Here is a 14,809-nt window from a genome sequence, read left to right on the forward strand (position 1 = left end):
TCGATTCACATGTATACATTTTTAGATTAATAAGATGCTATCATATCTGAGATCTTTAGAATTCCAGCTGTTAATTTATTAATTAGAAAAAAACAAGAGAATTAATATCATCTCATCGTTGCTGATTTATCATGGTGCTTAATACATGTGATATGGCAATATTTTTTTGTATAATCTATTTATCTTTTACATTATTTTGGCAAATTTACACTGCAAAGGTGGCACAAGAGCGCTTCTGAAGTGGCATTTAGGTGCCTTTCTTTACACTAACATTATTGCTGCTCAGAGGTGCCATAAATGCATTTACACAGCAATTCCATCCACACTTTGATTCTGGTGGCTGAGGTGGGTCTGTGCGGGCACAATTTTGTCTGGCTTTTATGCGGCATTACATCTTTACACAGAATTTTGAGCAGGCACAGAGCAGCCTTAACTCGACTATGTAGGATCTTAACTTAATTGTGTACAGATGCTTTTAGATGACTCAGTTTTGCGATTGAGCGGACACCTAATCCAAACCCTGGACAGAGCGGCTGAGTGAATGTGGTCTGGACTCTGTGAATGAGTCTCATTGTGTCTGAGATGCTGTAGAAGGACAAAATCCCTGCGCTGTGATCCACATACACTCCTACTCTACTGCTGGACACTACAGGGAGATCAGAGTTTATGTTGTTGTGCCTAAATGAGCATCTCGAAGGAGAAGAGAACAATATCCAGGATTGATCATTACATCCAAATGCACAGTCCAAACTCTGTCCCTTCCTGCTGATGCTCTTATATGCCCCTGTTATATACACACCTTCACTACCGCTGTACTCAACCTCCCAATAACAGCGTCCACACACACCCTCTGTGCACAACGCCTGAGCGTAATCAAACCGCTCTGGATGATCAGGATAGCTGTAGTATGTGTTGGTGTAAGTGATCACTGTGTTCTCCTCAGACAGGTAGAAACATGGATGCACTGTGTTTGGATCCAGAGTGAACTGATGGAAATCTGATGAATACAAACACATAGGCCTCTTAATAATAAAGTATGACTTTTAGCATTAACATAACTTTACAGAAGTTATTGGTAGATATAATGATAAATAAAGATGTAGGAGAAAGTTTTGATGCATCACTCATTAGGGGGTATTTTAGAAGCGTAGATAAAATCAAACCCAGTTCAGTTGCAATCATTGGTTCTAAAGAACTGGTATGAAATCATTTATATTCACTCCAGACTGGAGATTACGTGCTTTCGCAATGAACACTGAGCAGTATGGGAAGTATGCTATTCCAAATTTAGATGTAGTTGGATTCTACAGATACCATAGAAACAGATGTAAAGCTGTTGGTGTTATGAAACTTGCAGGTTTCATAACTTAAGCAGTTAAAGTAGGACTGGTGATATTTGGTGCGATTGACCTGGGAGTGAGGTTTAAAGGGGGTGAGTGTAACGGATGTTGGTCAGTAAGAGCTAGGGGTGTAAATCGGAGCCTTCATGACGATTCGATACGATACCGATTTCTTAAGCCAACGATTCGATTATTTTCGATACTTCAGAATTCCCCGTGATACGATTCGATACGATTCATTCTTAATGTACAAAAAAGTTGACTGTGAAAAATAGTAGAATTAAATTAAATACATTTATGGTGAGATTACTACATTTTATTTAATTAAATGCATTAATCTGTGTTCATTTTGACCACGAAACATGCGCTGTCACTTTAATTCAGCCTTTGCAGCACAGCAAAAGTAGACTGGGTGCGGAAGCGATCGCTGCACTGCTGTATACGAAACGCAACTGGAACGGATCGACGGACTGCAACCGCGTGCAGTGTGAAAGCTCTAACCTGTTAACATGGGTACGGAAAAAAATATGCACCGGATACACACTGCAAACGGAGTATGTGTGAAACGGGCGTTACAATAAAGTGCAATCAGACAAACGGCAACATCTCTTACCACTGCTCCATCTGTTTTCCTGAAGCCAAAATACTTCCACCCCCATGACTTGACGCCGACTGGAGTGTGTAACATTTCACTTTCATTGCCAACTCGCTCTGACGGTTCCATCGCTCTTGAAAGACAGACTCAACGATGTGTGTGAACATAGATAAGACTGTGAAACGTAAGTAACGTGTGTGAAGCAGTGTGAAGTAGAAGACAATAATGAGGTTAACGCCACCTGCAGCTTAAGAGTAGGCTGTACGCATATCGTCCCCTTGGAATTATAAGGTTCTATCTGACATTTTTGTCAAAATTTTGTTATTCACATAGTCTTATTCTGTGACCACTTCTTTACATTATGTGATGTTTTTTAAGTTGTGTACATTTTGGAACTTTTTATTTAGAAAATAAAAAGGTTCTTTCTACACAGTCGAATGTAATGCAAAAACTTTAAATATCTCAAAACTGCTCAGAACGCAGATAGAACCTTATAATTCCAAGGGGACGATATGTCGGAGCGGATGCTGAAAATAGACAGGCGGCAAAATAAACACATTAATCGATACTCTTGTGGACGCATCGATGCATCGAATTGTCGGCTATATAATCGATGCATCGACACGAATCGATGAATATTTACACCCCTAGTAAGAGCTGCACAAAACTCACTCCCCTGGCCTCAAGAGACGTGCTAGTGACGGACGCTAGTGGCTGTGGTCTTTAGCGTCCTAGTTAGCGTGCCGCCTCCCATGCCGAAGACCCTATAGTTCAAATCCCGTTTGGAGCGTGTTGAGTAAGACCGGTTACATTTGCTTATCACTCCAATTAACTGTTACGGAACACCCCCCTGTTGAGATCATCAAGTTTAATTACTATAGAAAAGTCTTTGAGTGTTTGTGTGTGTTTTCAGAGTAACTCACATTGTAGAAACTCCTCTCTGGTCTGATAGTCAGGAGACTGAATGACCTGGATGGTTTTCACTATGGACACCAAAACACATCTGCACTTTAATTATCATGTCAAGAGGAAATTCAACCTACATATACTACTTTTTTTATATTTAGTTAATGATGGTAAGTTCACTTTTGAGATTTTTTTTTTTACCTGCTCCAGATATCTTTTGTGTCTCCTCACTGCAGAACTGCTGCAGTTTGTCTCTGAGTTGAGAGACAGATTTCACTACATCATCAAAAAGCAGATGAGAACCGCCAGTGATGCCGTCTGTTAATCCAGGAACAGAGACAGAAGACATACTCTACAGACACAAACACAAAACACAAACTTGCTGTAATTCCAGAAGCTTGTTAAAAACCTCAGTGTTTGAGAAGATCTCTGTTACCTGGAGGAAACGAACATGATTCTGTGTGTGTGAAAGCTTCTTCAGCTCAGCGTCTCTCCTCCTCAGATCATCGATCTCCTGCTTCAGTCGCTCCAGTCGTTCTTCAGCTCGACCCACTGCAGATCTTTCCTGATCTCTGATCAGCTGCGTCATCTCAGAGCGACGTCTCTCAATGGAGCGGATGAGCTCAGTGAAGATCCTCTCACTGTCCTCCACTGCCGTCTGTGCAGAACGCTGTTATAGAACACACATTAAAATCATGGGCTCCTTGCTGACTGATTAGAGTAGAATCCTAAAGAAATATTTCACCCAAATGCACATTCTGTCATCATTTACTCATCTTAATTTTTGTCTTTTACTCACTATACTCACTGGAACACAAAGATGTTTGGTTGAATGTCTAAGCTTGTGCAATAAATTCCCGGACTTCTAAAGTCATATGGTTTTGATTGAAGAACCGCCTGATATTTACGTGACTATTCACTGAAAAGCTTTCGAGTTGCATCCACTTTTGTTGTATTGAAAAGAGCTGAGAGTGAATAAATCATGACAAGATTTTCCGTCTTTTTTTTATCTTACAGCAGGTGCTCTTTCTCACCTTATGAGACGCCACAGCCTCTTTCAGCTCCTGAAGATCTTTCTCTCTGTTCTGGATTTTCCGATTCATTTTCTTCTTCATCTCCTCCAAGTGTGTCTGTAGGAAACATAAAAACTGATAAACCAGAGAAAAAGTTTTCTGGTTTTCTCATGTGGGATGTAACTTCTGTGTTAGTGGAAGTTGGTGTACTTACAAACCTAACAACTCTATTATGTTTTAGATTACTTCTTCTGCACAAAAACAGATTGGCTTTCAGAGACGTTAAAGATCAGAGATCAAATTAAATTATTATTATTTGTTAATCAAGTGCCTTTAAATGTAATATACGTATTTCCATTTCCTGTGAAACCAACTTTTCCTTCATTCTTGTGAACCATTCATCCAGTTGGCATGAGATGTATGTAACATGGCAAACCCTGCTGGAAGTTTCTATCAGAAGATGGGTAGACTGTGGCCATAAAGAGACAGGTCAACAACAATGCTCAGGTAGGCAGTGGCATTTAAACTTTTGTTATCTTTTAGTGCTAGAAAATACTTAGTGTCTGTAACATTTTAACCACTATGGAGATCGTCTCGGTTACTGTTGTAATCGATGTTGTAACTTTCCAAAGAAGAAGGTCAATATACCCAGCAGAGGGGAATCTACCCAGGAAAAAGGGCACTTGTACCCTGACTTTGCACAATATCTGTGCGAGCAGGCTCACTGAGGGAAACACATATTTGCGTAGGCCCTGGGGCCAGGTGTGTGACAGTGTGTCCATACCAAGGGTCCCCTCAGTCAGTGAATAGAACAGTCAGCAATGGGAGGACTCTGGATAGTTGAACAGGTCAAGCCAGCAAACAGAGGCAGCATAAATGCCAGTGTATTCAAGGTCCTGTCCAGGAGGCAGAGGCAGCGTGTACGTTGCATACTGCACCACAAACTGTTCTGGAGGCATCCATTGTAACATCGTGCAAAAGGCACCAGCGGAACTACAGATGCACCCATGGAGGGGCAGCGAGGTGGAGGGCTGGGACTCAACCCAGGAGGCATAGTGTCCCGAAGTAGAGGCAGTGAGTTTGATGTGACTCTTTGAACCGCAAACTCTTGCACTTTGGCAAAAGAAGAAGGGGATGAGAGTGAGAAAGCATAGTGTCGCTTCGCTCACCATCAAACCACATCTCGTGTGACCCAGAGATTGAGGAAAGTTTGGTGGAACAAAGGCAGAACTCTTTTATGCAAAACAGAAGATTTTCCACCCAGCCCTCCTATAACATCTCCTGAAGAAGGGCATCTCCCTCCATCTCTGGGTCGCCCATCTCAGAGATATTGTTTTTCCGACTGCTTAGAGGGCTTAGCAGTGGCTGGGACAGGCTGTTTTGCCTTCCTGCGGTTAGCTTGACGTTGCGGCTTGGATGTTGGCTGCTGCTCGGGCCCAACCTCAGAGGATGTAGACGCCATAGGGTGACGCCCTCAGTGTCGGGCAGACGGAGGGGCAGTCCTCGGCGGTCTGGTGGCAGCAGCATCCTGCCGGGGCAGGATGTGCTTGATCGCCTCCATCTGCTTCCATACTACCGAGAAATGTTGGGTAAAGTCCTGAACAGTGTCACCAAAAAGGCCGGCCTGGGAGATGGGGGCATTGAGAAAGGTGACTTTTTCGGCTTCCTTCATCTCAGCCATGTTCAGCCAGAGATGGTGTTCCTGGACCAACAAGGCGGACATCATTGGGTCTTGGGCCCACTTTCGTTGCCCTGAGGGTGAGGTCCGTCACCATATGCTGTTCCTGCATTAACACCCCTCGAAACTACCCTTGTGCAGCTCTTTTTGTTCTTTGGCCTGTTGTACTTGCAGGAGGGCCATCGCATGCAAGGTGGAAGCAGCCTGTCCAGTGGCACTGTAAGCCTTTCCAGCAAGCACGGCCGAGAACTTGCAGGCCTTGAATTGGAGACACAGGCAATCCATCCAGATGGCATCTCTTTGCAGGCATAAATGGACTGCATTGCATTCTCCACCTGAGAAATCTCCACATCTCCACACACTTGGCTGCCCCACCATGGAGGGTAGTGAGAGCAGAAGAAGCAGCACTGCAGAGCACTGCAGAGTCTTTATCCCCAGAGGACTCAAACACAACCTCTGATTAAGCTATCAACATCCGGTACCAAAGCCCCAAATTAGATGCTCCAACTCAGAACGTCTCCTCTTATCAACAAAGTCAGATTGGTAGAACACTGATAAACAACCGCTCAGCTCCAAAAGCAAAAAGCTGAATGCAAGCTTATTTACCTGTATGTCCAGGGGAGTGACTTGCCATTAAAATATCACTTGCCATCTCACAAGGCCATAGGAATGTCACATGTCAGCCAAGAACAAAGAAATAAACCAGATCTGGACCTTATCTGAGCCACGAAAACTGTATATTATATATATAGAGTCATCTCTACAAAGTTGTTATTGAAACTAACAGGGGTTAAGATCTAATGTTTGTTTCATTTGAAGTCACCATTATGGTGATTAGTGTTTCCATTAGTTGGGCTCTTAATAAAATATTTTTACAGTGGCAAAGGATGTTGGATAGCTATTGATGGTTACTCCTTTTTAGGGGCATTGCGGCATGAATACAGGAGTGGGCCGCCCAAGTGCCATCATTCCACGCAATATGTGGGCCAGATCATCATTCCACACATGCCATGCATGCCAGATGTGGGCTGGATCTGGGCTGACACAATGTTGCTATCTGGGATTGTCTTTCACAGTAGGCTACTCTACAATTTATATCTGGTTGGTTGTAGTTATCAAACATTGTATGTAATATGATTAACGCTGAATCTCAATCTCTAATCTCAATGAGTTTTTAACCTAGTAACCTACACTCTAAAAAAATTTTAGTTAAAAAAACGTTAGTCAAGCTTGCATCAGCGGACTCTCAGCTGATCCACGTCTACCTATAGGAATATGACGGCTATAACTGTATACAGTGGGTACAGAAAGTATTCAGACCCCCTTACATTTTTCACTCTTTGTTATATTGCAGCCATTTGCTAAAATCATTTAAGTTCATTTTTTTCCTCATTATTGTACACACAGCACCCCATATTGACAGAAAAACACAGAATTGTTGACATTTTTGCACATTTATTAAAAAAGAAAAACTGAAATATCACATGGTCCTAAGTATTCAGACCCTTTGCTCAGTATTTAGTAGAAGCACCCTTTTGATCTAAGCAGCCATGAGTCTTTTTGGGAAAGATGCAACAAGTTTTTCACACCTGGATTTGGGTATCCTCTGCCATTCCTCCTTGCAGATCCTCTCCAGTTCTGTCAGGTTGGATGGTAAATGTTGGTGGACAGCCATTTTCAGGTCTCTCCAGAGATGCTCAATTGGGTTTAAGTCAGGGCTCTGGCTGGGCCATTCAAGAACAGTCACGGAGTTGTTGTGAAGCCACTCCTTCGTTATTTTAGCTGTGTGCTTAGGGTCATTGTCTTGTTGGAAGGTGAACCTTCAGCCCAGTCTGAGGTCCAGAGCACTCTGGAGAAGGTTTTCGTCCAGGATATCCCTGTACTTGGCCGCATTCATCTTTCCCTCGATTGCAACCAGTCGTCCTGTCCCTGCAGCTGAAAAACACCCCCACAGCATGATGCTGCCACCACCATGCTTCACTGTTGAGACTGTATTGGACAGGTGATGAGCAGTGCCTGGTTTTCTCCACACATACCGCTTAGAATTAAGGCCAAAAAGTTATATCTTGGTCTCATCAGACCAGAGAATCTTATTTATCACCATCTTGGAGTCCTTCAGGTGTGCTTTCATGTGTCTTGCACTGAGGAGAGGCTTCCGTCGGGTCACTCTGCCATAAAGCCACGACTGGTGGATGGCTGCAGTGATGGTTGACTTACTACAACTTTCTCCCATCTCCCGACTGCATCTCTGGAGCTCAGCCACAGTGATCTTTGGGTTCGTCTTTACCTCTCTTACCAAGGCTCTTCTCCCCCGATAGCTCAGTTTGGCCGGACGCCCAGCTCTAGGAAGGGTTCTGGTCGTCCCAAACGTCTTCCATTTAAGGATTATGGAGGCCACTGTGCTCTTTGGAACCTTAAGTGCAGCAGAAATTTTTTTGTAACCTTGGCCAGATCTGTGCCACAATTCTGTCTCTGAGCTCTTCAGGCAGTTCCTTTGACCTCATGATTCTCATTTGCTCTGACATGCACTGTGAGCTGTAAGGTCTTATATAGACAGGTGTGTGGCTTTCCTAATCAAGTCCAATCAGTATAATCAAACACAGCTGGACTCAAATGAAGGTGTAGAACCATCTCAAGGATGATCAGAAGAAATGGACAGCACCTGAGTTAAATATATGAGTGTCACAGCAAAGGGTCTGAATACTTAGGACCATGTGATATTTCAGTTTTTCTTTTTTAATAAATGTGCAAAAATGTCAACAATTCTGTGTTTTTCTGTCAATGTGGGGTGTTGTGTGTACAATAATGAGGAACAAAAATTAACTTAAATGATTTTAGCAAATGGCTGCAATATAACAAAGAGTGAAAAATGTAAGGGGGTCTGAATACTTTCCATACCCACTGTACATACAGTATATAAGCTCCTTCAGTATTATTCGCAGCTATCGCATTTCTCAGGAGCCAATCATCCTCCTCCAGCTCCTCCTCTTGTCATTCAGGATTTGACATTCTAATTTCTAATTTTCTAATTTAATTTAAAATTATTGAATGACATTTGCTAACCCCTAGAGTTGCTAAGGAGTACTTGTATTTAACATTAATGTCGTAAATACCACTCACGCAGAGCCGTCGTTTTCTTTTCCTTGACTTTTTCGACCGCGCTTTCTTCGTTTTCTTTGTCGACTCTGCCGTGATTCACGTCTGAAATGCGTGCTAGTGTCTTCCATAAAGGCTGCTTTATATGTTGTTGATGTATGTGACGTCGTGCCATAAAGCAAGTCATGATTCTCGCGATATTTGTCGGGGCGCCACCTCTGAAACCTGCATTGCTATAACACATGACTATTTACAACACTCTTAGTCATTAAAAACATCCCCCCAAAAGAGACAAGAGAGCAGAAAAGGCTTCAGTCACCAGGGCAAACATCAGATAAGATGGTTTTATTGCTGCGGAAAATGTAATCATGTGGTCAGAACAAGGCCATAGGAAAGACAGAAACAGACCTTAAAACAGACTTTCCTGCATTAATTTATAGATGAACTGATCTATAAATGAACATGCATCCCACAGGACAATGTGTGAATGATTTACTGTCTTGTGTAGTGTCTTTTGATGCTATTATTTCTTTGATACTATGTATTTTATGATAGAACCAATGGTCAATGTAACCTCAACTATACCATGTTTGGTCTCTATAAATTGGTACTTTGAAGATCGAAATGATCGTGTATATGATATGTCAATAGCTGCGCAACATATTAGTATTATCTTTAATAGTTTCTTCATCAGCAACCAATCCAGATGCACATGCAAATTGAAACAAAGAGCCATAAAAATCTCCAACACTGGGATTTTCCCGCTTGGAAATTCCACCTTTCTCATTGCAGGCAACCCTGGAGAGGTGGGACTTTTTTCAGGCTTTATTAGAGCTAAATTCAGAGTGACCTCCCTCTTCTTCTAATAATAATAATAATAATTCCTTACATTTATATAGCGCTTTTCTCGGCACTCCAAAAGCATGGGGGGGGGACTCCTCTACCACCTCCGATGTGCAGTATCCACCTGGATGATGCAATGGCAGCCATATTGCGCAAGACTGACCACCACACTCCAGCTTATTGGTGGAGTATATATAGGGATGATTAGGAGTCCATGATGGACAAAGGGCAACTGGGCAAATTTGGCCAGGATGCCGGGGTTACACCCCTACTCTTTCGAAAGACATCCTGGGATTTTTTGTGACCACAGAGAGTCAGGACCTCGGTTTAACGTCTCATCCAAAGGATGATACTTCTGGCTTCTACTGCTGCTTCTTCGGGCCCATAGGCGCCATCAGGCCTTGACCACAGCCTGCTATGTCTTCACTCTCCCAACAGAGTCAGACTGTAATGTCTTCGTTCCAACTCGGAAGAAAACTGCAACTTTACTATAACTTAATGGGCAACCATCAACTCTTCCTACTTCCTCCCTTCTCCTGGTTACTCTGCGTGGCCTCTCCGGCCCAGGGCCGGTTGGCCATAATCTGCACTCGAGCCATGTGCTCATGGAGAGAGAAAACTTTCAACCTGAACAGAGTCAAACAAACCATGCAAGTGCATCACCATTTCATCATTCAACACAGAAGAAACCGTTTGAAACTCATGGAACCATCAAAATCCTTCTTCAGGAAGTTCACTAAATGCTTTTACTGCAAAGACCATGCAAGTATACATTTAAAGGCAGGGTAGGTAGGATTTATTAAAAATTAAAGATCCAAATTTGTTAAAACTTTCTATATATATCAATACATAATTAAAATGTAAGAACTCTGAAAAAAAGAGTATAAAAATCAAGTGACTCTAGACCGTTTAATCTGTATTAAACACAGCTCATTATTTCGATTCGGGACGAATCAAAGGATTGGCTTAGGCGACTGTCACTCTCTCGCAACCAAGGCAACCACCCTTTTGCCACACAGCACCTGCCCACTTGCGCGCGACCGTTTGATTTGAGGAGTGCGAGAGGCACGGAACCTGATCACACCTCCGTCCAGTAGATGGCGGTAATGCACTATGTTTGCAAGCTGCCAATAAAATCTATCGAAGAAGAAGGCACTGAACCTAGGAATACCAAAACAATGGCAGAGAAAGAGCAATCTAAATTTACAGTACCGGCATATGCAGTTAGTGAAGGCTAACCAGGCAAAAAAATGCCCCTTCCCCTCCGCTTGTCTCAGGTAAATAATGCGTCCTCTAGCTCAGCGGTCGGAGTCGCGCGTTCATGTGTTTTGGGGGCGTGGCTTTGGAAGAAGCACAGAAATGAGGGAGTGGAGTGAATGGAAATAATGAGATGTCTTTAAAACAGTCGTGAGAGGTCTACAGACACTCGATTTTGATACTTTCTTTTTCAGAGTACTTACATTTTAATTATGTATTGATATGTACATAAAGTTTAAACAAATTTGAAAAATAAAATTTTTAGACCATTTCTACCTACCCTGCCTTTAATGAGGTGGTCTGAAAATAATTAGATGATGGTTATTTTCATAGTTATGTGGATCTTTTCCAAATTTAATTGACTGATTCCGGTTTCATTTTTAGCCACTTACCATTTTAGCCATGTATGTGTGATTGTGTGTATGTGTGTTTAGATAAGTTATGAGTTACACACAATATTGAGTGTTCACAAGATGAAGTGATTAATTGGTTGTAATGTTAATGTAGCTACATCAAGTTAATCCAATTTACTGATCCAAATATTCATAATTAATCATAACAAGTTATGAATAATTATTAATAATTTTCTTATGAGCTAATTTGCTACATATCTATAATGACAACACCAAGCTTAACTATAAACATTACCAATTCTTTCTGGTCATACCTGTTTCTCTGTCCTCGCTGCTGCAGTTGATACAGTGTCATGATTTTTGTGTTCATCCACCAAACACAGCATACAGATACACCGCTGGTCGGTACGGCAGTAAATCTCCAGCATTTTACCATGTCGAGGGCAGATCATCTCCTGCAGTCGTCCAGTGGCGTCCATCAGATTGTGTCTATTACCTCTGAAGAGACTCTCATGCTGTTCAAGGTGAATTTGACAGTAAGAGCTTCGACACTCCAGACACGACTTCACTGCTTTGTGTTTATTTCCAGTGCAGGAGTCGCACTGCACATCTCCAGATCCAGTGTTAGGATGACGGCGAGGAGGAACAGGAGGAAGAACAGGAGCAGCAGCTTGGAGACTCGTCATCTTGAGTTTTTCCACCATTTCAGCGATCACCACATTCTTACCTAAAACTGGTCTTGGCGTGTAGGTTTTTCTGCACTGAGGGCAGCTGTAGATTCTGTTCCGATCCTCCAGATTCCAGCAATCTGTGATGCAGTTCATGCAGTAACTGTGTCCACAGGGAATCGTCACTGGATCCTTCAGGAGATCCAGACACACTGAACAGCTGAACTGATACTGATCCACTGAAATATTGGCATCTGCCATTTCACCGTATGAACACGCAGACAGAGAGACGATACGCACTGAGCTTGACAGTCCAGTACCTTCTTTGATTATATACTTAAACAGGTTTTTCTGCAGGGCGTGACTGACAGTAACTTGTTCATTTCCGTGTTTTTTTATGACTAAGCTGTTTTGGATGCCACAGTTGTGTAAGCTGAAAAATGCTGAAATACCCTGAACTGAATATGATTGAACTCTTTGTATACATATTTCTGTAGTACTAGCATCAGTGCCCGCATCAGTGCCCCCCAAAAACACAAATCATGTTCCATCACAATATCATAACTGGATCATGTTTGAGACTGCAGCAAATGTGAGAGAGACTCACTGATGTCCAATAGATTGACTCAATACAGGTTTTAAAGGACAGTATGATTGAACACAAATAATAAAAATATCAACATAGCATTCTCATACTGAAGGTTTAAAAATTAGATATAAAATACATAAGCTAGCTAAGTGACAGATCCAACACATTTATTTATATAATATATCCTAAATTATGATTGAAAAAGATTAAACTTTTCCAGCACAAACAATAACTATGTGGGGAAAATAGTAAGTAGTAAACTTCCAATTTTCAGTTGGGGTTTAGGAATGTAGTTGGATGAGATCTGAAAAGAATGTAGGGAGGGCACAAAATGTTCCAGTAGGACGTAACATACTGTAATGTGTTACTGTGCCAGGCATTTTTTTCATCTACCTTATTTCCGGAAATATTTTACAACAGGGATTTTACAAAAAGTCTTCTCTAAAGAACTATACGCCATGAAGGATATGAAAACATGGAAATAAAAAAGTCTGTAAACATATTTTAGGTTAATTGCAACATATGCATCAAACACACATGTAGTAATAAACACCTTTGACACCTAGCTGTGGAAACTTTTTAATAATATTTATAAGGGAAAGCCATTGTGTTTCATGCAAGATCCATATAGCGTATCCTGACAGTGAATCCAAAAATCTGAGCTGGAATGAAGACAACACCTCTGTCTTGGTTTTCTTTTGCTATTTATTGATAAATCTTTTGGAGTGTCAGGTAAAGGGATAATTATATAATATTATATAATTATATAAATATAAATATCTTTCAAATTCATTTTCAACACAACACGAAAATCAGATATGGAAGTTACTTTTGACAGTCATTGGCAAAAATGTCATCAAATCTTTTGTTTCATCTAATTCCAACCAAAGAATTCAATTACATTTTTTCAGCATTCCAACAAGTTTATACTCCTACATTACAAACATTATATGATTAATTTGCTAACCTGTTATCATATCTGAGATATCAGCGGTTTATTAATTAATTAGAAAAGAAGTGACTATCATCTCACTGTTTCTGATTTAATCGTGGTGCTTATACATGTGATATGGCAGTGTTTGTTACAATGTTAGACGACACAGTTTCAATGTCGTGTCATTTTGAACTCCAAACCCAGCATAGAGCGGCTGAGTGAATGTGGCCTGGACTCTGTGGATGAGACTCATTGTATCCGAGACACTAAAAAAGGACAAAATCCCTGCGCTGTGATCCACATACACTCCTATTCTACGGCTGGACACTACAGGGAGAACAGAGTGTGTGTTATTGTGTCTGAATGTGTAACTGGAGCTAGAGCAGTACAATCTCCAGGACTGATTATTATATCCAAATCTACTATCATTTCTCATTCCCTTCCTTTTGATGCTCTTATATGCCACTGCTATATGGACACCCTCACGACCGCTGTACTCGACCTCCCAGTAACAGTGTCCACTGAAACTCTCTCGACACAACGCCTGAGCGTGATCAAACCGGTCCTGATGGTCAGGATATCTGTGGTTTGTGCAGGTGTGAGTTATCACGGTGTTACCCTCGAACAGATGGAGATGTTGATGCACTGTGTTTGGATCCAAAGTGAATGGAAGGAAATCTGATGAAAACAAACACATTTGCATTTAAATCGTGAAGTATGACAGTCAACATTGATCAAAAAAATTATAACCTTGCCATACTTCAATACTTCAACTTTGTTTTATTGATTTTGAACAAGAATTATAAATCGCTCCCAAAAACTTAAGTATTGCCATGGTGCAATTTTAGCTATCCTAGGAGCTCACAAAGATGAATTAATTTAATTAATTTACTCATGTTTTTGAACAATTAAGTTATCTAGTCTGTGTTTGTGTGTGTTTTCATAGTAACTCACACTGTAGAAACTCCTCTCTGGTCTGATAGTCAGGAGACTGGATGACCTGGATGGTTTTCACTACGAACACCAAAACAAATTTGCAGTTTAATTCTTATGTCAAGAGCAAATTAGTCCTATTTATATTTAAAGCGTTAGTTCACTCAAAAAGGAAAATTGTGTCATTAATTACTCACCCTCATGTCGTTCAAAACCCTTAAGACTTTCATTCATCTTCGGAACACAAATGAAGATATTTTTCATGAAATCTGAGAGTTTTCTGTCTCTCCATTGACAGCTATGCAACTACTTTCAAGGCCCAGAAAGGTAGTAAAGACATCATTAAAGTAACCCATGTGACTCCAGTGGTTTAACCTCAGTTTTATGAAGCGACGCAAGTTCTTGTTGCAAAAAATTATTATTTACCACTTTATTTACAAAAATACTGATCTGAAATGCACCTTCACATTAGCATCACAGCACATGCGTGTTGTGTTGACGCAAGAGCAGATGTTGTGTGAACCCTGTTTAGATAATATTATTTTGAATATTACTTTAATTATTGCCCCTCACGGACGATTGCTGTCACATAACAAAACACTAA

General features: G+C 41.2%; 2 protein-coding genes across 2 annotated transcripts in view; both read right to left on the minus strand.

Annotated features, from left to right (window-relative positions):
- LOC311304421 (uncharacterized protein) overlaps window positions 1–14,809 on the minus strand; it is a gene marked incomplete at its 5' end in the record, with an annotated part of 26,235 nt that continues 11,426 nt past the window's right edge. The window contains 3 exons of the mRNA XM_084431416.1: window positions 1–997; window positions 2,859–2,918; window positions 3,043–3,193. Coding sequence (XP_084287542.1) covers window positions 456–997; window positions 2,859–2,918; window positions 3,043–3,193 — 753 coding nt within the window. The 3' untranslated portion in view covers window positions 1–455. The remainder of the gene's footprint in view (window positions 998–2,858; window positions 2,919–3,042; window positions 3,194–14,809) is intronic.
- The window catches only part of LOC311298660 (tripartite motif-containing protein 16-like), a gene marked incomplete at both ends in the record, with an annotated part of 1,428 nt that continues 39 nt past the window's right edge, over window positions 13,421–14,809 (minus strand). Inside the window, 2 exons of the mRNA XM_084421768.1 lie at window positions 13,421–13,950; window positions 14,227–14,319. Of these exons, the coding sequence (XP_084277894.1) occupies window positions 13,421–13,950; window positions 14,227–14,319 (623 nt within the window). The remainder of the gene's footprint in view (window positions 13,951–14,226; window positions 14,320–14,809) is intronic.

This window comes from Rutilus rutilus (genome assembly GCF_951802725.1).
Source record: "Rutilus rutilus genome assembly, chromosome: 1".
Lineage (NCBI taxonomy): Eukaryota > Metazoa > Chordata > Actinopteri > Cypriniformes > Leuciscidae > Rutilus > Rutilus rutilus.